Source organism: Nannobrachium achirus (genome assembly GCF_963921795.1).
Source record: "Nannobrachium achirus genome assembly, chromosome: 11".
Taxonomy (NCBI): Eukaryota; Metazoa; Chordata; class Actinopteri; order Myctophiformes; family Myctophidae; genus Nannobrachium; species Nannobrachium achirus.
The window spans coordinates 13,346,653-13,374,121 of record NC_137820.1 but is presented as its reverse complement, the minus strand read 5'-3'; the positions used below and the strand labels follow the sequence as shown (position 1 = coordinate 13,374,121).

General features: G+C 41.4%; 1 protein-coding gene across 1 annotated transcript; it reads right to left on the bottom strand.

The window, feature by feature from the left end:
• Nucleotides 1-4,961: 4,961 nt before the first annotated feature.
• Nucleotides 4,962-21,298, bottom strand: LOC308293754 (transmembrane and coiled-coil domain protein 3-like). The gene is made up of 4 exons (XM_080736376.1): nt 21,167-21,298; nt 9,166-10,151; nt 6,097-6,232; nt 4,962-5,398 (listed from the first exon to the last, which is right to left on the bottom strand). Exons 1-4 carry the CDS (start codon nt 21,230-21,232, stop codon nt 5,096-5,098), a joined length of 1,491 nt encoding a protein of 496 aa, XP_080592502.1. The 5' UTR covers nt 21,233-21,298; the 3' UTR covers nt 4,962-5,095.
• Between the last annotated feature and the right edge of the window lie 6,171 nt (nt 21,299-27,469).

The following is a 27,469-nucleotide window of genomic DNA, read 5'->3' as shown; positions in this document are numbered from 1 at the left end:
AGAGTTTCAAAGTACAAACAAATATAGATTCACATTTACTAAATTCTAATTTTCTCATATTTCAGTGCAAACAAGCAAGCCAGTTGGTAATGTTATATAAAACATAAGATACCAAGTACAAGTCAAGTTTGAACTGTGATTGACCATGCATGTAAAAGAGTCATGCATTGCAAGTATTAACTATTAACCTAGGTCGGGAATAGTGAATTAATTATTTAAATTGCTATATCAACATGTAGTATTGCACTCTATAAATCTCCTGTCATATGTAAATGAATAGACTATTCATTCACAAAAAAAAAGTGTGGAATGTGGTAGAAAGATTTATAGTGTAACAAATAAGTGTACTGTATGTGGTCTAAAGAATCTCACAAGGCTACTTACTCTTTTAGATGTACCTGCAGCTGTCAATCTAACAGCTGACATCCATGGACTGTGACTTCTACTCCTACTCTGTGTCAGCATATTATCTGTACCCTGTGTAGCTATTTGTATGTTGTCTTTATCTTTAGTACACAATCCTTATAAGAACATGTTTAGAATAGCATCTGTGTCAGAAGGGACTATAAGAACTGTAGGATAATGGTACAGGGGAGGCTTGTGCCCAGAGGGGCTGATGGGAGAGGCCAGGAGGCCTTCTCCCCTGATCCTGTGAATGCTGATACTCTGTTCAACTTTTTGCCTCTTTGATGAATAAACCTGTCAATTCTTCAAATCCTTCATCCTTGTGGAACATTAATATTTTCTATAATAGTGCACGGATTCCCGTTTTTTTTTTCAGAGTCAACATTGTTTTTTTTTCAAAAAAACTTTTTTTTTTCAAAAAAAAAATTTTTTTTTCAAAAACTTTTTTTTTTTTTCAAAAAACGTTTTCTTTTTCAAAAAACTTTTTTTTTTCTGGAAAAACCCCACTAGATGCGCCCCTGAGCAAACAGAGGCCTCATTATAGTAGAGCTAGAACAAACAAAAAGAATGGTCAGAGTGTTTGTTGAGGGTTAAAACCTGTCTAAGACTCAATTTTGAGCATATATTTATACAAAAAATATAGTTTTAAAAGCATGGTGTAGGCCAGGGGTCCTCAAATACAAATCTTGAAGGTCCAGAAATATTTTTTTGAAACAGGTCCGGGTCCGAAAAAAAAGGCGAAGGCGAAATAAGGCGGATACATTTATACAGTATGTACTGTATGTATGTATGTTTATTTTATAATCATTAGAATTGTTTATTTTAATTATTATTATTATTATTTGGAACTTTGGAAATCTCAGTTGGAACTGTTACCCCTGCTACCCGATGCTGGATAAGCGGTTGAAGATGGATGGATGTATGAATGGATAATTATTTATGCATGTAGAGTAGGCTACATTATTTACATTTATTGTGTAGCAATAAAACACTGGCTTATAGTTTAATTATTGGAAACTAAAGAGCATGAATGCAATATTAGGCTTGTCGTTCAGAATGGAAAATAAAGTGAAACTTAGCGTGAGGGGGAGAGGATTACTTGACATTCAGATGACACACTACTGCACAAGCCAGACTGCTGGTTGCCTATGTCAAATGGCCAGTCAAATCAGGGTCAACGAGTCATAGTTATTAACCTAACACAGCCTAGGATAGCTGGCAATAATATGCGACGACACATCACATTGTTAAAGACGCATGATCACGCATCGCGAGTTTCGCGACCATTTCTCGTCTAATGCAAGCAGTTGGAGCCTTACATCGTGGATATTAATGTGTTGCTGTTGTCCTCTCCAATTGAACAGCCAAAGGTAGAAGATCTCTAAATTATTAATCCAGTGGGAGCAATGGTTTCCAAGAGCTTTTTTTCAGGCAGCGAGCGACATGAGTGTGTGGAGAGGGGGGGGGAGCAGCATGGAGAGCGCTGCTTCGGAGGGAAGGAAAACCTTTGATCTACAAGCCCACAGCACGTTGCACCCGCTACGCTTTGTGGGCTTGCAAATTGGCGTAGGGGTGTGTCTTGTGAGCCTGTGTATGTGTTTGAGCGAATGAGCACATACACACCCACGCACACACAAACACAAATCACACAGACACACAGTCAGTCCGATCGTCAGATACAACTGTGCGGAGATTTCTCAGAAATGTGCCGCGGTCCGGACGGAGGTGCGCCTGGGTCCGGACATGGACCGCGGTCCGCCTATTGAGGACCCCTGGTGTAGGCCCTTTAACATTTCTCTTGCCTGTATATCTTTGGGATTTATTTGTGTGCTACTGTGTAACTTGTAAACTCTGCATATACATTTTGCATTACTACAGACTTTGCACACCTGCCTTTTTCTATACCAGTTTAGCTCTCTACCCAAAAATTGGTAAATAAAGCAATACTTTCAGATTTCAAATCAAAACGTGAGCAAGTTGATTAAAAATGTTTTGTTTTAATTTAAACAGAATTGTCAGACAAAGGCACATGACGCATGGTAAAAGAATGAACCAATCACTGTCCAGTGGAGTTGAATGAACACTGCATGTAAACCAGAATTGTGTTTTGTGGGGACATCTTTTTCATCAGATGTGCCAAAACAGGAACAAACGGCCTTAAAACAGTCGTAAAAGGCCAATGGCAAGTGTCTAAAGTAAGCTGCAGGTTATGGCAGACAAAATGTTAAACACATGGTTCATATTTCATATGAGGTGCTCCAAGACCAAGTTCTCAACTTTGGGGGCCCAGAGTGCTGATGTTGTCACATAATCAGGGACTCGGTTGTGCCTAGGATACTACTGTAGGTGATTAGAAAACTAACAGTGGTCTAGATTTCTCCAGGGCAGGAGTTGAGAACCGCTGTCAAAAGCCAATGGCCATCAGACACACGTGAGCGAATACATTGGCCAGTCCCAAAGGTACACATCCTCGGCTATCAAATAGCCGAGGAGACTTCTGTCCTCTGATGCTGTCTGAGTCTTCTGATTGACCAACAGGAATAGTAAACGAACAACAAAAACAGAAAACGAGCGCTCCTATCACAGTGTAACAATTCTCCTCTCAATCACAGTATTTTAAACAGACACATAAGACTACCAGACAAGACAAAACACACATAAATAACTAAGGAAGTGACGAATAACTGCATGTATGTAAATTAAAGTCGGTATGTGTTTGTCGATGTTTATGAATGCACACATGCGTAATTGTGAAAGTTTGTTTGGTCATAGGGTTCGAGTTGGAGATAAGTATCATAAATATGTAGTCACGTCTGTAATTAAAGTGAGAGACAGAAAGTGGTTTAACAACAACCTGAGAGTGAGCATATGATTAGCTGATATGTGAGAACACACATGATTCTTGGACATGAGAATATTAGGCTGCAGGAGGAAGATTTTGACCAGCAGCACGGAACCAGCTGGTCCAATCAAAATCCATCCGAATTCAACACCAACACTCATGTTAAACATGGTAGTAGGGGTAGGCGATATGGAAAAATACAATATCATGATATTTTCCCAAGCTGTATCACGATACACGATTTTATCACGATTCTTTTTCAAGTTGGTTTTTATGGTTAATTTTTAAGTTACTTGACGAAAACTAGACTCTCTGGGTTCCTTTTGGGAGGTCTAAATTGAACTTTACAAGTATGTAACTCTGACAGTATACAAATGAAACCAAATGGACCCTTATGGGTCCATTTGGCTCTGAAAAGGCATATCGTGGAGACATGATATCGTCTCAATGATATTTATCACCATATCGCCCACCTCTAAGCCATGTTGTCATTCATGAGAGAATATGGCGTTTTTTTGTTCTATTGGAAGTAAGGGTAAATGATACTCATCATTACATGCATTACCTGTCGTTTAAATAGTTGTTGTTTACAATATGTAACAACCCTGACTATAGTACAGTATGCTTTAATGGGAGATCAGATAGCTCAGCTCTCACTGCCTCCCATATAACTCAAACCCTGTTTGCATGCAGGCTGTAGATGTCCATATGTCTGAATGTGTCTTACGTTTGTGAACATCTACATGCGCGTGTGCATGTTATTTTGTACATGCAAATTGCAATACACTATTTGCAACAAAGAATAATAATGCAGAATTTTGGGCCAATAGCCTTACAGTGGTCTCAGTGGTTATTATTAAGGATTTCTCACACCCACAATAATGTCATTCCTTCACCCGCCCCTGGCAACACCGGTCACTCCCCTGGAAGATTTACAAAACATTCCCCACTAAAATCATACATTTCTAAAAGTAGTGGTCTCAGGAATATATATATACACAGTGTGTGGGTGTATGCATGTGTGTGTGTGTCTACACACACACAAATATATACACGTACATACTGTATATATACACAATATACATATAAATAAATCATATATTGCACTTACAAGGTAAACAGACAAACGTTTGCGAGATGACCGTCCCTAACGGACAGACACAAGGCAATAAGGAATAAGGTTAAAATTGTGAGACAATACAAACACAACATTTAGGCTACAGAATGTCCTTCGCCTTTCTAAAAATGCTCTAATCTCTCCAATACACTCAATCAACACGCTAGCCTTCCGCGACCGGCCCAGAGATCAAGCTTGAGGTTGTATCGCGTGTTTGTGCACTTTTGCATGCTTGGAAAATTCGATTCAATGTTACAGTCAGAAGTTTTAAAGGGTGATATTCATAGCTCATAGCTCAAGTAAAACACCCTGCTGCTTGTCACAGACACTGCAGTTGTGGAATATCTTTCTTCAATTATCACCGATGTAGTCTACAATTATACAGTATTGTATGACTATCAACAGCCACGAGTGCATTGCCCTTCACCTCCCCTTTTTGACTTCTTTAAATGACTAATCAAGTAGGATATGTTTTTAACTATGGAGCGCACATGTAGAACATGCTAAAATGTTATTTTTGTATATTAGTATTCAATTAATAAAAATCGTAAAATGAACATGTGAAAACATGTCCTCGATTAAAATTAAACGTGTTGATTAACGCTGTACTTCTGTGTCTTCTGGCGATTGTACAACCAATCCTTTCAAAGACGACTTTCTATAAAAGACAACTGACAATTAACTCTGCGTCAGAGGGCCTCGGGCCATAGGGCCATCAGGCCATCGGGCCATCAGGCCGGCACAAGCATCCGGTCCACGGTACACTGCAAATGCTCCCAGCTCCTCCAGAATATGGCCAGAAAGCACACGCCCAGGAAGGTGGCCACGACGTGGTGTCGGCTCCTCATGAGCGGCGCCGCGAACTTGGCCGCCGTGGAGACGCACACCAGGATGACGGTGGCGATGGCCAGCATGATGTTGATGCTCTTCCCCAGCAGCACGCGGGCATCGCGGCTCTCCAACTGCACCGTCTGCTGCTGCTGCTGCTGGAGCTCCAGCTTGGACACCCGCGTCTGACACGACTCCAGCGCTTCCTACGAGACAGACAGACCGACCGAGGGAGAGATGGCAATCAACATCATGCTTAATCCATTCAGAACGGGTACACATTATTGTGTATCATTATTTTATGCTTTAACTATGGCAGATATACAAGCTCACAGCGCTGCAAGCTTATAGATCTGCTATTTTTGAAAAATCGTGAGTGTCTTTTGAATCCTAAGATTTTTTGAAAACCCTATGTTTCTGAGTCAGCAATCTGGCTAGCCATCGTCAAAGAAAAGGTCCTTTTCACTTAAATGGAGCTCAGTTAGTCTGTTCTTGAGAGACTATTATGTCAGTGGTTCTCAAACCTTTCCATGTGAAGGACCCCCAAAATGATATTTATTTGGCCACGGACCGGACCCCCATCTCAAAACAATATAGTTCCAGGGACCTCCCAGAAGCAAAATTTGAGTTACAAACGTTCGCTTTGAAAATACATATATTTAAAGATTTGCACACATTTTCACGACTTTTTCCAAAAATAGCAGATCTACAAGCTCGCAGCTGTGAGCTTGTATATCTGCTATTTTTCACTGGTTAAAGCATTCAATAATTCTAGGCCTAAATGGGTTCATGTCTCTAGATGGGAGACAATATAATTTGAATCATGAGATTATTCTACACCTTGAATCATGTATATGAATTTCATTTTTATGTAATTGAATGGACCTGCTGCAATCCTAAGTACCTGTATGTCTCTGGCTCGTTCATGGGCCTGGTAGGCCACCCGCTCTTCAATGCTAGCCAACTCCTGCTTCAGGTTAGCCGTCTCATTCTGGTGAAGCTCTGTCAGGTCATTCAGCTGGTCCTCCAGACGTTCACACCTTGTGAGCAATAGGGAAACTTTTGTTTTATCTCCTTTGCAAAGAGGTCAATAAAGATCACAGGCATTCAGTCATATTCTATTTTTCATGCCATGCTACATTCAATGGCATTAAGTGAAACCTTAACTGGTCACAAAAGGAACAAGAGCATTCAATAGTTTTTGAGCGGTGCTCCTGGAAGGAGATAAGGTCCAACATCTGGCTTTGTCTGGGACGCAAAACGTGGCCTATATCTGGCTTACATCTTGGCACAAAGCGCTCAAAGTTTGTTGTACGTCCACTAAATGTCCAGGCTCGGAAGCATGGCCTACATCTAGCCTACATCTTGGCACAAAGCGCTCAAAGTTTGTTTTAATGTACACCCAGGGTCACAATGGCAAAGCTTTGCAGGATAAAACATTTGTAAATTAGAGATCAGCTACACTTGTGTCCCTCCAGGATTATGCAGCATCTTTTGAGAATTTTCAGGTAAATATTTAATCAGTAAAGGAGTAGTTCACCCCCAAAATGACTTTTTTTCTATTGATTAGTCACGCCATGGAGAGTAGAGTTCAATAATATTTTTAGTTTTTTGTCACATTCCTAAGACAAAAATGATATATATATATTTTTTGATATAAATGAATAAATTTACCCCCATTCGTTCTGGATGGGGACCCGTTTCGAAACGGGTCCCCATTCGGAATCAATGGGGGTAAATTTACTCGAATCAAATTTTTGTCTAAGGAATGTGACAAAAACAAACAAATATTATTTAACTCTACTCTCCATGGCATGAGTAATCAATAGAAAAAAATGTCATTTTGGGGGTGAACTACTCCTTTAAAGGACATTGCGAGTGCTGGCTGTTTTCTCATTTCACAATGTGGCTTTAAACAAATGTAATGTGCAGGTCAGTTACTATTGGAGCAGTCACTGAAAACCATGATTCTGCAGCGGAAATGCATTACTATTGTAGCTCTAACAGTAATGTATTAATTTGGCTTAGTCATAGTTTCAATTGATGGTAAAATGATGGATTTCATTATGTTCATTGCCAAGAAAAACACAAAGGTCTGGAGGATAAGCAAAACTGTACTACTGGACTCTGGATTGGTCCATTTCAATGTTTTATTCAGAATTAGCAGGGGTTGGTACTGTATGTAATGTAAGCTGATATATTGTGTAGACTGGATGAATTATTATCTATTTATTAGATCATAATCACAATCCTGGAGGGCCTTGTTGTAGGTTATTAGATATAATGTAGAAATGGCTTGTTTTTTAAACATTTTCTTAGATGTGTATATGTGACCACTGATCTGAATGTATTAATTTAATTGTTTTTTTTTTTTAAATCTTTTTTAATCCTTTAACAAATGTTTTTCCTTTTAATGTGGCACTTTGAGATTTGCTTCAAATATAAAGTGTGTTACAAATAAAATGTATTATTATTACTTGGGTTGTATACTGTATATGTCTACATCATCTGTTGCCCTCTACTGGCTGTTTCCAGTACAACATTAAACACCACACACCAGTGGTTTCCTGAAGATGACATACACTTCTAGTTCAGTTTCCCATAGGTTTGCTTGATTGGCACAGCAGCAGATTTTAATTATAAGATTACATAACATGACACTTTGCTGCTGTGCCAATCAAGCAAAGCCATGGGAAACTAAAGCAGAAACAGATAAGCCACCTTCAGGACACTATACTATAGTGGCTTATACTGTAGCCAGGCCCCAGTTCCTATCAAAATACAAGGACAATAACCTTTTGCTTTCCTTCATTCTCTCTCTTCTGTGCTCTTTTCTCAGTTTGTAGGGCTTCTCTTCTGTGCTCTTTTCTCAGTTTGTAGGGCTTGTAAACTCTATATAACAAATGTATTCTGCCAGTCTATATAGCCACTCAGTAGCCATTGCAAACAATATAATGCCCAGTTTCCAACCTCATAAATATTTGTTGATTAAATCAACAAATTGATTAGTTGAGTATTAGTTGACTAAGAATGTCTTTACGTAATACATTTGATTTTGACTGACAGCTGATTGACACTAGCCACTGGCAATGGCTGTTGTACTGTAATTGGTGTTCAATCAAACACTCCCAAAGTGGTGACAGTGATTACTGTGGAATTATTTAGAAGGTTGGAATGTCTTTCAGGTAGTTCATTGTAATTAGGTGACATATTCTGAGAAAATGGCCATAGTCACAGAATGTGGTGGGTCACCAATGTTGGTGTACCATCTATTCTAGCGTATACAATACATGGCTCGCTAGTAGTTGGATTGAGTACAGTGATTGTGTTTGGTCTTTGAAGCACTATTATGAATTACTCTGCAGTAAACTATACTACCAACAGATACTCTAAAGATTTTCTGATATCCAGTTCTTTCAGTATGTAGTCTGTAATATGCTGACATTAATTTAATTAAGGTTTGAGAAGGTATATGTTATGTCTTAATTAAACAACTTAAAATAATTATGCAGAAACCCAAGGCAGTTAAAAGTACTAGAAGCTGAATGAAAATAAGACCTGTATCTAGGGATGGGACGATATGAAACTTTTATATCACGATTATTGTGACAAAAGAAATCACGATTTACGATATTATCGCGATAATCAAAATCCATTATCCTGGGGCAGAACATTTGCCAAAAAATAGTCGATTTCTCACAACGCGTTGTAAGCTTGTAAATCGGCAAGCTTGTAAATCGGCAACTTTTTGGCAAAGGCATTTCATAGAGTGAAAAAAAGAAAGTATATTATAAGCAACTTTTTACCAATTTTAGAAGGTTTAAGTGGTATGCAGCTCTGCAAATAAAAGGTGAATTGATCCCAGTGCATGATGGAGGACGATGTCCTGATAAATTAAATCTCCACGATACGATTATCGTGAGTGTTTTTTTAATCACGATAAACGTTAATATCGCTTATCTTCCATCCCTACCTGTATCGCTCCTCCTGCAGATTCTGGTTGAGGATGCTGTAGTCCCTCTTGAACTGGGTCTTCAGCTCCTCCAGGTCATCCTCCAGCTGGCTCTGGGCCTCACGGATCTCCCTCACCTCCTCCAGGCTCAGGGCTAACTTGCTGTGGTGACTGTCTCCGCCAGCATCGTGCCTGTGGCCATGGCTCTGCTCCACGCCTCCGGCCACGGGGTTCCCATTGCTCTCGGCTGATATGGAGGCACTCTCGGAGGAGCACTCATCGTCACTGGGGTACTTCGGCTTGGCCACCAGGGTGGTGCTATTGCTGAGCCCCTTACCCGCACCATCAGGCGGGAAGGAACAGGTGCTGTCCAGGCTGGTCTTGAGCTGGGCGATATTGTCAGCGCTGCCAAACTTGTTCCGGATAAGGTTGGCGAACTCCCGCGGCTTGCTGAAGAAGAAGGGAGGGGAGAGGGAGACACCGGGCCCAATGGTCTTGATCTTGTCCAGGGTCGGGTGCCTGCCGCTGCCCGAGCCGCTACCCGTCAGCTCCTTGGGCGACTCCCTGGGCATGGTGCTGTGCTTGCCGAACGAGTGACGAGAGGACGAGGAGGGAGTGGGGCTCTGGACCAAGACTTCACTGTCTTTCATCTTGCGGTGGTACTGCTCCAGCTTCTTCTGCATCTGGGAAATGTTCTGCGCCGTCTTCTGGTTCTTCTTCTCAAACACATGCTTGATGCGCCCCACCTGCTGCTTATCGGCACTGCTCATCAGCTTCAGGTACTCTGCCACGTTCTCGTCGCGCGCCGTCTGTTCAATCTTCAGCTGCTCCGTCACCTTCAAGATCTTCTGCTGGAGGCTGTCCATGCATGAGCGGCTGCGGTGCACCTCCTGGCCCTGCCCTGGGCTAGGACCGGCGTCGGTGAGATCCAGGTCCAAGTTGTTCTCAGAGGAACCCCGACGCATCGGCACCGAGTTGCTCAGGACACCGGCCTCACTGCGGTCCACCTACAGGGAGAGGACAAAATACAGATGAGACACACAGGTCAGAAATGCTACATAAAAAAGGTTTCAAATCTAAATGAGTGAGAAACAAGCTGGCTATAAAACAGACAGCATGGTCTTCAAACCATTTTGCACACATTCCAAGTGCTAATGGAAAGCTAAGCATTTTCTTTTTCACATGTCTGTATTTAGTACTGATACTATATTAGCTTATCTATGTACTTCACATTACATTGGCTCCTCCTCACTGTTCCACAATTGCTTGAGCATGACGAGCTGGGTGTGTACTGTACAGTAGGATAGTTTCTGCATGTGAAGTATTTTAGCTTTAGGGCCAGTCCCTAATTCTGTGATAGTATAGCAGCTTCCACAGCAGCCACCATGTACAGTATGAGAGAAGTGCAAAATTCTGCGCATTGATGTCACCGTCGATAATGACAACAACAGACGTTATGTATAGGGTTTTACAGTAAAGTCCCATTTTTGTTCTTCTAGGCTCCATAATCACAGCAATACTTGAATGTACATACGTACATACGTATGAACTAATAAGCCTCTATCTAGAAATACAACTGCTCAAAAGTCCTCACTACAGTACCATGCCAGTTAAAAGAGGAAAATCACTAGAGTTAGCTGTGACTTGAAATAAGTAACATTACAGCACTGCTACAAAAGAGAACTGTAGTTGGAAAGGTCATGGCCGTCCAAGGAGTTGAGAGGGTTATATAGCATGAGAAATACTGTGCTCAGAGGAATGCCACACTAATCCTCGATGGATACAACATAGCTGGTACGAGCAGTAAACAGATCACAGTGGTCTAACCAACACAGTAAAATCCTTTGTTCTTTTTTTCCCTTTTTACTTGTAACTCTGACAGTGTAACAAGGTTAAATGAACACTCAGTCAAGATTTTACGGTCAAGGCTTACTTAATCAGCAAATCCTTAGCATTTCTACATCGCCATGGAGAGGTTACGTATAGCATACTAAGATTCTTGAGTGTTCACTATTACATATACAGTAGATTATATCCAGATCCCACGTAGATATACTAACTTCTTGTCACATGACAGTCAGCTGGACCCAGGCAATTGGGGGGTAGGTTGGGGGTGGGGGTGGAGGGTGACAGTCAGAGTGCAAAAACAGGATGATCAAGCATGAGAAGTAGACACCGGATGCTGACTAACATCAAGTAGACACAAAAAGTGGGGTTAAATGTGCACTCAGCAAAGCGGGTCTTTAGTTATTGCCTCACATTCACACGTGAGTCCGTGAGTCACACTTTAGAATTGTGATATAAGAATGTGCTGCCATTATGCATGTGGTTCACCAGAATGCATGATTCCCAATGCCATTTCTCCATACTGTAATGTAACCATTTTACATGCATACAAAGACACTTGTGTGTGTTTGTTTTCACCCTATGTTCTCTCTGGGCTTTCTGCTGTTTTATTACTGTAAAGCCCTTCATAACATATTGCTTTGAAGGAAAAAATAAAAAAGCTGACTTCGCTCTCCCTCTCTCTCTAGCCGCCTTTATTTACATGACTGATGCTGAGTATGCATACTTATCCATACACAAATGTCCTTATGTATTCTAACACACATTCGTTGTATGACCAGAGAATAGCATGTCTCTTTCTCCCTCTTCCCGGTGTCCCTCTCCCCCTCGTTGGCATATGTCCTTCTTGAACACAAGACTCTTTCTGTGCAGAGAAAACAACTCACACTTGTGCTGCTGCACTGGCTGGGACTATGCTGCGATGAGCAAACTCCTGCATGTGGATTCAATGACCTGATGTACTGTATAGCCTGAGGAACTCCATCTCCAATTGCATTCAGGCAGTGAGCTGTGCAATGCTTAGCACCTGACAAAACAATCGGAATTTAAAAACCTCATAAAGCTTTTCGCCAAACCCGTTTGTCAAAGGCGAAGATAGCACTACAGGAATTAAATGACTTCTTCCTCAAAGAGGAAGCATAGAAGAGGCTGGTGTGTAGGCCGCTCAGATTACCAAGTCTATTAGAGTTCAGAATCACAAACACAAAAGGCTGTTTGTTTGGCGGCGCAGTCGCAGCCAGGACGACATGCTATGCTGAAGCATTACAGTCTTGGCAGTGCTGGAACTGCTCGGGAGAGTCCCCCACCATGGCCTCTGCTCTGAAATGTTTAGGATTTCATTCTGCAGCTTGAAGCGCGCCACTGAGGGGCATGGTGAGGTCCAGGGGCGTCAATTGGGTATGGCAGGGGTATGCAGCTGCCATACCCTGGGTCCAGGGGGGGAGAATAAAAGTTACTTTTAAATATAAATCCATGAATGTCTTTTTGTCTATCTGCGCTGGTTATTATGTTGTTAAATTACAAATGCAAAATTTAACTAAATGGTCACTTTAACAAGGTACTATGATTATATTCTCCATGCTTGCATTCTCCCCATCTTGACAGAATGGTATATTCCCAGGTTCCGCAGGTCAGCTGCACAGGTGCAATGCATTATTGTTAATTGTGGCACGCTTAACAACCATTTCCGGGCTGCCATATCCAGCCCAAGAAACCATAGAAACCTGTGTAAAAAACTGAAAATAGCCGATCTACATGCTCACAACGCCTCGCAGCGCGAGGCGTTGAGCATGTAGATCTGCTATTTTCTCAATAGAACCGTGTTATACAAAATGTAATGCCTCTTTTCCTTGAGGACTCCCATCTTTGCCATACCCTAGCTTTTGCTGAACTGACGCTACTGGTGAGGTCCAGAGGTATTGTACTGTGGTGGTGTACTGGATTGTAGCACTTAGGCACTGTTATGTAAATAAGAATCACCTTATACTAGGTTTCCCCTTACCTCCAAAAAGACTGGATGGGTCTAAATCAAGAGACAGACAAACCCTGAATTCAATGGAATTCCCCCATATCTTCATATCCCCCCATATTTCTAGATTTCTGGGGTCCATCTAGATGCAAAATAACTAAGAGAGAATTACAGAGGTAAAACATTCATACTAGATATTTATCGTACATTGCATGGCTGGTAAGCGAAGCACTGTAGCTTTTACTTAATGATAAAAATGTAAGGCCTTTGGCAGTATGAGGCCTGGTTTATGAGAACAGCTCAAATAGCAGAATAACACAATCCAGATGTTTCAAGCTTCAGATGTCCCTCCCTCATTATCCGGAATGACATCACAATACGGCAAAAACGTGCTGACATGCACCGTCATGCCATTTCCATGTAGGGGTGGGCGATATGGCGATAATTATCGTATCGGCGATACAGCTTTGCCACGATATGCTTTTTCAGAGTATCGTTTCTCTCGTGATACAAACAGTCTCAAGGCTCTGAATACAGCGAGTGCACGTTCTATGAGTCGCAGCTCTAGTGCTTAATTTATACTTCTATAGTACGGTGGTGTAATTCGCCAAAAAGAACAGATCTACAAGCTATAACGTGTCGCGGCTCAACGTGTCATATAGCGTGAGGATCTGTCCCCTGCTTTCACAGCCCCTCCCCCGGGCAGCACGCAGACAGGCTACAGTGTCTACAGCACTGACTGAGTTGTGATTGTGCAGGAGCACGGCACAGTGGTCCACGATTTAGTTTCACTTTCACAGGACTTAGTAAAGCAGTGATGCAGCTTGGCCTGCATTCTTTGAAGCATATTTTTCATAATGGATGCATTAAACTAACAGGACGCAAACTACTTATCCGTCCTGCTATCGCTATCAGCCATCAAAGCTGAGCTGTGCTGGAGTCTCCTCTCCATAGCTGTGTGTTCTGGCAGTATCGATGAGATGATTTAGATCACCTTGTAAATCCATGCTTCTGTTTTTATTAACTACAAACAAGTAGCTATTTGCCGCTATTTGTAAAGTGCTTATGTTTTCACCATTGATGCATGCGTGTGTCGTCGCGAATCGCGGTGAAATCGTCGCGTCTATTTTGCGTCTATTACATAATTGGCTTAGTTATAAAAACCATGCCATTATTGTTAGTAGAAAAGCGAAAAGCTAGGATGATAATGAGTGAGTAGTTCTCTAAAAAGAAAGCTTGTATCATAACAAACCTCCTGACTTTGGTTGGTCATAAGGTAATTTGTTTTCCCTAAAGTTTCAATGGTAAGGCATGGGTTGTTGTCAACCTGTGGGTCGAGACCCCCAGAGAGGTCCCGCCAAATTGTTTTGAATATAGCCGATCTACAAGCTCACAACACTCAAAAAAACATTTTAAGGGAACCCATAAAACATTTCTGGGACCCATTTGAATAACCTGAACCATCATCACACCAACTAGTAAATATTTTGAGGTAAAAAAATGATAATTGTTTTATCAAAAATCTGAATGTTATCATTAAAAAAACCATAGATTAGGCTATCTATCTTTCTATCTGCAGCATAAAAATGAATAGATTATCTATAGAATATCTGTGTGGGTCTAATAAACCAACCATAAGGTAATTTGCTTTCCCTCAAGTTTCAATGGTAAGGCATGGGTTGTTGTCAACCTGTGGGTCGAGACCCCCAGAGAGGTCCCGCCAAATTGTTTTGAATATAGCCGATCTACAAGCTCACAACACTCAAAAAACATTTTAAGGGAACCCATAAAACATTTCTGGGACCCATTTGAATGACCTGAACCATCATCACACCAACTAGTAAATATTTTGAGGTAAAAAATTATAATTGTTTAATCAAAAATCTGAATGTTATCATTAAAAAAATCATAGATTAGGCTATCTATCTTTCTATCTGCAGCATAAAAATGAATAGATTATCTATAGAATATCTTTGTGGGTCTAATAATCATAATAAACCTAAAAACTCGCTTAACAGTATCGTGATAATATCGTGTATCGTGATACTGCAAGAAGCATATCGTGATAATGCTTTTTTCCAGTATCGCCCACCCCTATTTCCATGCCAATGCTGATTGCTACCCACAGCAACTCACTAGTGCAAAAGTCTCTGGCTGAGTAGCTCTGCTTAAATGAGGGCAATTGTTTAAGCGCTGCCCTATTTCTCACTCTACTTCCTAAAGACACACAAGGGTGTTCTCCGGAGGATTTTATTTTAGACAGTAGGTTTAAGGTGGGCTCCAGGTCTTTGGGGATGCCGATTCCCAAAGACACTTGCAGATGACTGTGTAAATGGAAGGCTGGCAGAGACATGTTAGATATTAGATAATATTGATTATGTGGCTAATTTGAGAAGACCTTGTGAGTAGGCTAACAGCTAGCCGCAAATTGCATCACTAGGTTCTTTTTTAATCTGATGAATCTAGGGTTGCAATACCTCCCATAGGGATTCAATGCATCAAAGGTTTTTTTTCTTTTGCTATCTGATTGTATTAAACAACGTCAAACTCACCAATATTGCGGCTCTATGGAAATCTTGAATTATCCTCTTTCTATCTGCAAAGTGTTTGTTTCAGAACCACCGTAGACATGTTTTGAACTATGGAAGCGCTTGTCTTCAATAACGCAACGTCCCGCTGCCTGATAGTGATTTCCCACTAGCACTTCCAAACTCCAATACTTGGAACAAAAAATAAATCACCTAAACTGGGTTTCTTGACAGAAAGTAACTCATAACATGTCTACGGTGGATTTTTCTGAAACAAACACTTTGCAGATAGAAAGAGGATAATTCAAGCTTTCCATAGAGCCGCAATATTGGTGAGTTTGACGTTGTTTAATACAATCAGATGGTAAAAATAATGGGCAGGTGGCAGAGGTGTCTTCTAGTGGCTAGATGGGGTCGTCCTGTAAATGAAAGGTCACACGTTCAATCCCTGTAACTGGCTCTGTGCATGAATCTAGAAAACCACCACAAACTGTAAACATTATTTCAGTGAGTTGTTGTTGACCACCCTACCCTACTTATTCGATCTAAACACTCTTAAAGGAGTAGTTCACCCCCAAAATGACTTTTTTTCTATTGATTACTCATGCCATGGAGAGTCGAGTTCAATAATATGTTTTGGTTTTTGTCACATTCCTAAGACAGATTCGAGTAAATTGATTGATTCCGGATGGGGACCCGTTTCGAAACGGGTCCCCATCTGGAACGAATGGGGGTAAATTTATTGTTATCACATTTTTGTCTTAGGAATGTGACAAAAAACTAAAAATATTATTGAACTTTTTTCTCCATGGCATGAGTAATCAATAGAAAAAAAGTCATTTTGGGGGTGAACTACTCCTTTAACTGTGTGACTATCCATGACGAATAGCTGGTCTGTCAACAGCAGTGTGAGTGAGATGGCCTTCCTTGGACATGTCAATGTTTCGGTGGTGATTCATGTTAAACTTGTATGAGATTTATGAGGCGTTCTGAAAGGAGGCCAACTCAGGTGAGGTTAACCACATCAATGAGTCACACAAACACCACTTGGAGGCCTGCTGCTGTCCAACCCACTTTCTAGAGTATCATCCAAACAACACAGTGGAGAGTAACCCACCTAACCCATTCACCATCGCTGTAATCACGGATAGAGGTAGTGATATATTGCATTGACCGATACATCGCATTGTGTACCATATCTGGATTGTTGGCTAATAACAGCGATATAGCAGATTTATATATAAATTCTTCCGTTTTTTTTCCTAAATGATTTTTAAATGTGTGAGGTTTTAGCTTGTTTCAAAATAGCCTAGATAATAAATGATGTACATCGTAATTGTTGACAAATGTGTTAATTTGATATAATAATAAAAACAGTCACATGGATTTTGAATCGGAAAAACAGAACATTTCAAGCACACACTTGTGCTTGAAATGGCATTATAAATGCCCTATAATGCATTATAAATGCCAATAAGAGTGTTTGGTGTGTACAGACTCAGCGAACACAACCTTGCAATAGAGAAAGGCCGCCACAGACAGACCCCACTTCCAAATGAAGACAGGCTATGCACCCCCTGCACACAAAATGTGGTGGAAACAGAGCTACACTTTCTAACCACCTGCAAGACATAAGAGACACATACTTTCCACAGATTACGTACACCCAAAGTGAGTTTGTAAACATGACCAACGACAAAAAACGACCTACTGGGAGAAATACAACAATGTGCGAACACAGCAGCAAGATTTGTGAACTGTTGCGATAAAAGCAGGCTACAGAATGGAATACAACTACCCTAAGGTCTACAAACTATTGAATGGCATCCAGACCTACTGCACATACAGTATAAACAGAGCTGCTACCTTAAAAACACGTTTTAATGTTTTCTTCCTTCAATGTATAGTATTGAAATTGTATTGAGAAAAAGGAAATGCTGATATTTGTTCCAAAAAGCTTCATACCCTGTATATACTGTACACAATGCTGTACCCCCTCCAACTGTATGTTCCCTATTCATGCCAATAAAGCTCATTTGAATTGAAATTGAAAATGTAATTATGTAAAGGGTAAATAATAAACATGCCTGCCTAAAATTAAAGACGTGTGCGAGTCAGACAGTAGAATCAGATTCTTTTTAGGATACAAAGTGCGCTACATTAATTATGGATTTCGGAGATTTGTTTTTGTATATTTCCCATTAAAACCTTTTGTATTGCATAATATTGTCTCCTTTTTCATATTGCTTGTTCTCCAAAAAAATTCTATTGGCCTTGAAAAATCGTTGTGCTCTAATCAGGGACGTATGGGGGTCCTCGCGGCTGGGGGCTCGGTGCACCTCACCCCTCTATACGCCCCCGACCCACACGCTGCCCTACTTAAATCTCTGCGTCTGTTTCACAACATGACCCATTTCATAGGCTCTGACCTCAGCAGCATTAAAGATCCAACTGCATTTGTCAAATTTCTTAAGACCTTTATTTGTATAAAAGAAGAAAAAAAATCTTGTATAAAAGGGGCAAAGTTAGGCAGCTGGATGAAGATATGCACTGAAACCAAACTGTAAGACTTCAGAAGATCATGTTCCACACTTGCACGTGAGTCTTTTCCCCACAGACGCGGAACACAAAAGCTGATGCTGATGTCAGCACTTTGAAACATTACTTCCCTGTAACAAAACCAAACGCTCCTGTTTGCTTAAGAAAATGCCTTTGTTATTAATCCTCTCTCTGACCCCACCCCACCCACCCTACACACACTCCTAAAAAGCAGGCAAAGTGGGTTGATCCGGAACTGGGTTTACTGCTCTATACCTTACGCTATCTAAAAAAGACTCCTATGGCTGCTCAGAATCAGGTATACACCCAAAGAAAACACCCAAAAAAAACACCCTGTATTTGTTGTTGGTTTCGGTTCAGATAAATTCAGCACTCCGATTCTGACTTCTGCTTTTGTCTAAACTAGGATCTCTCCATCTTCCAGTGCCATGCCATTCATGAATGGGATCATCGAGACCATTGATCCAAGTTGTAATCTGTGACGACTGGCTCAGCACGTTGAACAGAATCACAAAGTGTGGGATGGGCTTCTGTCACGATACCTCTCTGGGGCAGCACATGGCTGAGAGTTTTGTCTGAGTGACTCGCTCTACAACCCCCCCCCCCCCCCCCCCCCGCTGGCATGCTCACTGAGATGGAACAAATCATCTCTTTAGCAGAAGAGCAGTGCCACAGAGAGAACAGGCCTGCCTGGCTGCAGTGCTTATTTGTATTCCCTCCAGGACCCTCATGGACTCGGACCATCTCAGGACCCACACCGAGACAGAAGAATAAAGAGAGCTTATAGACAGAGAGAGAGGACAGTGGGAGAGCCCCTCTTTGAAAACTGTCAGGAATTAACACAACCCTCCTCCTCTTCAATGCCATCTGCATAGTCCACTCCAGCTGTCCCTGCTGCCGAGCTTGGATTGTGAACCTCTGCTTTGTTTGGAAGTTAAATAAAATAAACAATGTTGAAATAAGGAAGGAAAGACGCAGAGATTGATGTCTGAACTTTCCTCAGTGACCTATTGCGTCATACTTTTTGTCTATTGTCTCCAGAAAAGCTGGTCCATAACCAAATCAATAGCCCATTAACAGCCAACCTCAGCCCCTGGGGACTATGAATGCACTGAATGGAATTCAATTATAAAATATAATAAGTATGATAAATATGCAGCTATTGTCAATGGACTGATTCACAGTGAGAGCAGGACAGCATAATTACACCGCACAGAGCACCCAGATGTGTTGTTGCAATATGTCGCATTAAACAGTGATACAAAGGTCCCTTCTACGAGGAGGTTGTTTAACCCTTTCCAATCTTGTAAATTTCTATTCTTATCTAATTCTCATCTTTGCCACTCTACCCTCAGAGGCAGGGTTGCATTGCACACCACAATGCATGCAAATTAATACAGATCATTTGTGGGACCAAATGTGAACGTTTACTGCATTGCTTCTGAGCTACGGACACGTAGGCTATGCTATTTGCTGTGATGATGCAAGTAAAATCTAAATGACAAGATAAACACGAAGTCTTTTCCCCCTTATTCTTTTACATCAGACAGATGGATATCAAGTTATCAACATGAATCCATCATCCATCCATTGAAGCATGCTCAGTGCTAGAGCTGTGAGGCGAGGTGTTCAGAGACATCTGGTTCTACATGTCAGATTTGACAATCGGGAAAGAGCTGATCCAAGACATCTGCAGTGCTGCTGTACTGCATTGTTAAGAAATTGGGGAGAGGGGAGGGGAGACACCTTTTGGAGGTAAGCGGGTGCAGAGACGCAGGCAGAGTTCCTTTAAGGATACATGATCCATCAACTTCATTTGAAGACAAAGACATGGAAGCCCTTCGTGGCCGTCTTTAAGCAAAGAACAGGATTAACTTCTTCACTTCATTAGGCAGGTTTGCACAATAGCACATACCGATACCAGGTACTACCTACAGTACGAATTCTACGAAACAGACTGTCTGCACACACACACACACACACACACACACACACACACACACACACACACACACACACACACACACACACACACACACACACGTTGCACAGGACGGGACACATGCTTAGGGGAGAATTCCTCTCTGTGCTGTCACCTAGCTGCTGCCTGCCTGCCTCGGATACCTGAGTTTCAACAGTTTCAGTTAGATTTTGTCATATAGCCCTTGGGTATTTTTCATAAATGGTTTGCGCGCTAGGGCTACACATAGCACAATGTCAACACCGTGTCCACATATGCAATAAATTGCATCATGAACTGTGTTTTGTTTGGGGCAGCACGTACACAAAACGATACACTGTACTGTACCCTGTTAACATGTTAGCCGATACTGCAGTGGTTCTCAACCAGTGGTCCGGGTACCAGCTAAATGATGAAACCAAATGGACCCTTACGGGTGCATTTGGTTTCATTCTAAGCTCTCAAGAGTTAACTTGTTGTCAAACATAGATCAGCATTACAGTTAATTTACAAGAAGTTGAATCATTTAGAGTAGAATAATTGTTATTTCGCATCAATATGGAATTGTGAACAAAATCTTATCCAAAGACAACAATATATTCCGTTTTACATTTCATCAAATGGTGGTCCGTGGCTCAAATGCCGAATAAATAATGGACCTTGATATGAAAAATGGTTGAAAACCACTGTAGTACTACTGCTACATGCTGCACTGACGCGGTCTGCTCTAATGATCTTATTGCCAGGTTTGGCAGGAAACACATATTTTGGTGTAGGATATGAAACAATAGTGGTATCACACAGAGCTACTAATATCATTCTCTCTATACAACAACAACATTAGCCTAAATTCGGCTGAATTTGGGACAGGGCATACCAAAGCCTTCACCAACGTGTTAACAGAATAACAGCCACTGGCTCGAGAGAACCAGACATTTACGAAATCATTTTCAATGGCTTCAAACACAGCATGGGGGGGGGGGGGTACTATTGTTTGGCCGTAAATATCATCCCGTACCATATGCTACAAAATAAAATAGGACGCACCAGCTGTTCGCCGCACATGGGAGATGAACGGGGCGACAGTTTACCGCTGGTACAGCTAGCCGAACATTCAAAATTAATTAATCCGAAATTTAAATTAATAATGATCGTACTCACCATTCGGCCGTTGAGGTATTTTTCTACTTCGGATAAACTTCGCACAGACACGTCGGCGCTGGGCATAATCCCGAGGTGGATTCCCCTGCACAGTTAAAAACTTGTTGTGATCAGAGTCGATCTCTCACTTCAGTGGTGGTCTCTCACATACTGCATATGAAGCCGACAGTACATGTCGACCCCTCCTCGCATACACAGACACACAAACACACTCTGTCCACTTCGGCCAACGTTTGATCAATGATCATCATAAGGAGTGGACCAGAAATACCAGAAAAATGTGGAAACAAACTCCGCCTTTCTCGCTCTGCTGAGCAGCAGATAGAGGTGTGGTTAAGTCTATCAGCGGCCAAAATAATATTAATAAATAATACTATGTTTGAATAATACCCAACTTTATTTATCCAACAACTATCCTACGATTCCTACCTAGCCTACTCTGCAATATTGCTAACCCACCGAGTGCTTTATCTACCTATCTGCCTCTTTCAGACTCTGTCTTGTTTGCCTGATAAAGGGTTACACTTACTTTCTCGTAACCCTATTGGTTAAACCCAAAGACTATGCATGGGAACAGTCCAACTGGCCCCTTGCTTACATTCATGATCACTGCTTCTGGCCAGCAGGCCAGGCTAAGCTACCAAACAAAGGACATTGCATCACAAGTTGCTGAGTAACACAGAGACTAGTGTTTGGGTCACAATTAACGTATGCCACTCCAACACATTCATACATGTAGCCCAGGCAGGGGTCTGAAACCTTTTTGAAATGAAGTGCCATGTTTTTATTTTCTAGATCAGTGGTTCTCAACCTTTTCAGGGCACGACCCCCAAAATAATCATATTTTAACTGGGGACCCCCCACCCCTGAGCACTATAGAGTTGAGGCATTACATTTTGTGTAACACGGTTCTATTTTCACAATTTCTACCTTTAATATTTGACCAATGTTTAATGTGTCATTTTAGAGGTGTTAAAAACACACATTAAATTCTAACTTTAGAAATATACAGATACCCTCTATACACTTAAACTTTAAGTTGGTTTGTTTACTGTTGAGAGAGAAAACAATATTGCACATTAAGCTAATCATCTGGGGACCCCCCAAAATAATTTGGAGACCCTCCTGGGGGTCCCGACCCACAGGTTGAGAACCACTGTTCTAGATAGACAGTGTGCCATGTCAACATACATTTAATGACATCCCAACATTCTGACATATTTTGAATGGCAGGACATTGTTATAACGACTCCCTCCCCTGTCAAAGTTCAGAATTTTAATGAATGTAGAATTATGTGCAGGGTGTAATTTGCTGTATAATTAGGTGACTTCATTTAAGTGAAAAAAAGATTTTAAAATAAAAATCCTCTCTCACACTTCTGCCAGTGATCACCCTTCCCTGTGCCAATGTTGGCACCCATGCCTGTTGCCTACCCCTAATGTAGCCTAACACTTAATTAATGATGATGATTAATGATTAACTGATGATTAATGATTAACGACATTAATTCATCATTAATTTACAATGAATTCCAGTCAATTAATGAAGTAAACTATGATTTAACCAAAGTTAATATATCATTACATGTGGGTTTGTAGATCTGCTTTTTTTGGTGGCTTTGGAACTATATGCACTTATTTCCAGTAGTTCAAAAGCAGGGTCAGGCCACTGATTCAATATGATAGGTATAGATTTGTGTGTAGAATCAGATAATGCAGACAGTAGTCTATCTGTTCTACCCCACAAAGGATGCTAAAAATGGCAACGACCAATCTTTTTCTACCCATCAAGTTTTAATGGTCATCTGTATCGCTGCCTTTTAATTAGATGGACACAGTGACCATGGTAACTACAGCAAATGAGCTGATTCCATTCAGTTACTGTGGCCCCCTGTCCACTTACTGAGACCTGATGAAAAATGTATTAACCAATATCCCAAACTGTAAGTCTAGTCCCTATGTTCTACGATACCCGACACGGAAACAACAAGAGGCCAGTGGTGAAAACAGTACAGATTTTGCATTATTAATTCAGAAGGAACATGCCAACAATCTGTAGCTTCTGTAGTATATGTATTGTCTATACGTTCATAGATACGTAGATAATCTATTTGAGATATTTTGCAGCATTTCTTTTTAATTCAAATGTAATCATTGGCACCTCACAATGTAAACATGTCCTAAACCCTCGCAAATATGAAATGCATCTCTCTTTTGCAACAAATAAACAAGTAGAAACATAATTTTAAAGTCAAAAGTTTCCAATAAAGGTGTACAAAACATTTTTACAAGGATATTGCACATTTTTTAATTGCAGAAGAGTTAGTTCCAGCTAATTTACCTCTGTCTCTGGGCAGGGGGAATACACAATGCAAAATTCAACACAATTTGCACAATTATGAATGTCACAGTGTGAAAAAAACAACAACAACTGTAGGTTGTGTGTGCACAAGAAATGTGGAGCTGATCTGTCCTGCTGTTTTTGTGATTGCCTCAAGACAGACAAACAGCTAAACTCAGAGCCACATTGTAAACATTATACACAGTATGTGGGGCATGAACATACTTTAAGCTCCCCCTTACCTTTGGCTTGCTGGAGATAATAAATAATGAAAACAAAATGTAAATAAGAACAATGAAGAAAGACTTTGCTTTAATTGTCACAAGAAATTGTATTGTATTTTGTATTGTATTATTCTTCTGTGTCTCTGCTGCACCCCACCCACCCACACACACCCACACACACGCACACGCACACGCACACGCACACACACACACACACACACACACACACACACACACAATATAAGACTGATATAAAAATACTGTATAAAATACTGTTATTTTCAAGTATATGCGTTTTTGACAATAAAAACATCAATCAATCAATGTATTCTTGTTCTTTCTTTTTGATTCAAGAATAACTATTCAGTATAAGTAACTCTCATAGTCCTGCACTCTTTGTTTCTTTTCTTTAGGTGGCATGTAGTCTGGGTCTGAATCAGGTGAGTCCTCATTGTCACTGTCAAAAGATTCATCACTGGAGTACAGAGAATTTAGATTAAAAGAAGCGTCGGTCAGATCCTGTATTCCATCTCCCACCTCTGATTCCTCATCCTCATTGTTGCCGTCCTCTTCCAGGGTCAGGGATCTCCCTTCTGTCACTCCTCTGCATTCCTGCTGGCTCAGTCTAGTGAGTCTCACAAGTGGCTGAAGCAGCTTCGACTGCAGAAACACAGACTGGCACTGCGGTGACATGCGCACCTGGGTTCTGTCAACATGGATAGCAATTTGGGAGATGCTATGTGAGATGGTAGAAGGGCAGGGTAGAGTCTGTGCTTGATGAGTGTTAAGCCTGGTATTGAGGTCCCACGGCACACAGGGCGAGGAGAGGGCAGAATTACAAGTTTGAGGAACAGCAACTGGTTGCGAATGGATAGCTTGCTCAGATGAGGGCGTGGATGATGAAGGCACCTCATCTGAGAGAGTCCTCAAATGAAGGTTGGGAGCAGAAGCCAGTGTGGAATGCACAGGGATATTTGACTCTGTGAGAAATAGAGAAGTGATCTGTCTGTGGGTTCCAGACTGCTCAGGGATGTGGTTCAATGGGGTTGAAGACTGTGAGCGACAGACAACTCTGCCATTACGTTGGAAACTTCTTGAGAGCCTGGAGAGAGGTCGTCGTGGTGGTGACAAACAGAAAGTTGAGGTAGAAGCATTCTGAGACATTGTTGCATGCTGATGTCTGGATGTAGTGACATGATTTCGTTGGAACCTTCTTGAAAGCCTTGAGAGAGGTCGTCGTGTTGGTGCCGGCCAGCCGGTAGAGGTAGAAGAAACATTCTGAAACGTTAATGCATCCTTGTTGCTTAAGGTGTAGATATTCAGAGATGCTACTGGCTCAGGGAGACATGAGAGTACATGCTGTTGCCTGGACGTGGTGACATGAGGTGGGGATAGTTGAAGGTTGATTTGAGGTTGGAAGGCAGGATTGTCTATATTGCTGGCAGTGGAGTATTTCAGTGGATGCACTGGTGATAACAGAGTGACCATCCCGCTGTCTTTTGTCTGTAGGACTGTTGGTGGTAGTCCAACTAACCCAGAGACGGATTTGTCAGTGGGGGGCATTTCATTGGAATCCTGAGCCTGAACCGTCTCGTTAGGGGTGGAAGTCAGTGAAGCTGGATGACTCTGGGCAAGAGGGCAGGAGAAGGGGAGAGAGGGTGTGAGATCATGTGACGAGGAGGTAGAAGAATCTGGATGACTCTGGACAACAGGGCAGGAGGAGGGATGAGACGGTGTGAGGTCCTGTGATGAGGAGGTGGAAGAGGACAACTTGAAGAGTGTAGTAGGAGATGTAGAGAAATCATGCTGAACCTGTAGCTGTTCCGGCTGTTCATCAGAGCACTCATGTAGAATGCTTTTCACCCATCGATGGCGTTTACACCAGAAGCGAGGGGAGGGGACATTCTCCCGGGCAGAATCATCACTTCTCTCACTATTCTCATTTTCTTTATCGTCATCCCCCTCCACGAGCATCTCCCTCTCTCCGTCCTCCTCTTGAGCCCCAGCTGAACTTCTTTCTTTCCCATCACTAGCTCTCTCATCCATGTCCGAAGCAGCAGAAAAAGATTCACTCGTGGCCTTCTCCATTGCCTGTTCTTCAACCACATTCTCCCCGTCCTTGTCTGTTGTCCTTTGTTGACTCCTACCCTCAACAGAATCTTCATCTTCCTCATCCTCCAACAGAAGTGGGCTGTCTTCTGACAAATGCGGAGCAACATCCGCCATTGTCTTCATCTCCTGTGGCTTAACCTCTACGAGAGCTCTCCTTTCGACGGGCACCAATATCACCTCAGAGGGCCCGGCATGCTGAGCATCTTTTGAAGAGGAAACACACTTATCTGCTACCTGATCTGCTTTCTGAGACACCCTTCCTGGAGAGCTGGATGTAAGAACTAAAAGAATAGAGAGGCAGAGTAGAATATAAAGTCATCAGACTAAAAAAACACATCATTCATTGAATACAATAAACAGATACTGTATGTGCTTGACATCACAATAGCCTAAACCAGAATCAAAACATCTCAGAGTAATTTTTAAACAGCACATTACTAGTTTAGTCCCGTCTTATGTTTCTGAACTCAGGGCCCAACCTGCATAATTACTGAGCCTGAGTCATACTTTTCTGGGTAATTGCAAAGCCCTTTGTTAAACGGTAGGTTCTCAGTAGCCAAGCTTTTAACCAGAACAGAGACAGGATCATCACATAAAGATATCTTTTAAAGCACTTCATGGCCAAGCTCCTAGCTACATTATAGAGCGTATAAACCCTTAACCCACATGGCTTCAAGTAGCCTGAAATCCTCAGGCAGGGTCATCTTGGCTGTCCCGGAATACAGGCAAAAGCCAGGGATGACAACGCCTTTGCTGTCAGTGCCTAGAGGCTCTGGACTGACCAGCCTAGTTAAGTCAGTGTGTCATCTTTTAAATCCCTTCTTAAAACATGTTTTTATTGTAAAGCTTACTCTTGTCAACTTATTTTGTTGTATTGTTTAGCTTCTTTCTTTTATCTCCTTGTCATGTATTTTCCCTTGTTCCTTACCCTTTCATTGTTTTATGTTTGTTGTAGCTTTTAAACAGTACATTTTAATCTATGAAGTACTTTGCTTAACAAGTATGTAAATAAATAAAAAATAAATCAATATTGACTCTTACCACAGTGCAACAGCCTCTTTAATGATGTCGATACGGGGGTGATCATCAAGGTGATCATTCCCAACAACAGACGCTCCTCTTCTGTCCTGGGACGCTCTTCTTTCAACAGCTGGAAGACATTATGTACTTTACTACATGTTGTTTTTACACATACTCTTTCCCAGTTAATGCTTCTATTCATCTTGCCAAAATAAAGTTTGGCAAGGTCACAAATGAACAATGTCATTGCCCTGCTGAAGTTCTTTATAGCACTTGTTGCACGATTCAAGATTAAGAACGTGGTAAAAATGTCAAGGTGCTTGTGATTTATTTTGCTTTACTTCTGCTATCTGCCAGCAATGTACCATGGACTATTTTAAGAAAGGTTGACTGAGCAAAATCATTCAATTGAAGTGGATGGCAGCGTCCACACCATAACGATAAAGCTGTCATAATTGAAGTGAACGTCGACATATCGTTATCTTTATCGCGTCCGGTGGGAATTAGCCATTAGTCAGTTTGGGTTAGTCAGGTCTCGCTGACGAGGTGCTCGCAACAAAAAATAAATAAAATAGTTCCAAGTACAGAGCCAATTCATGATCAGTG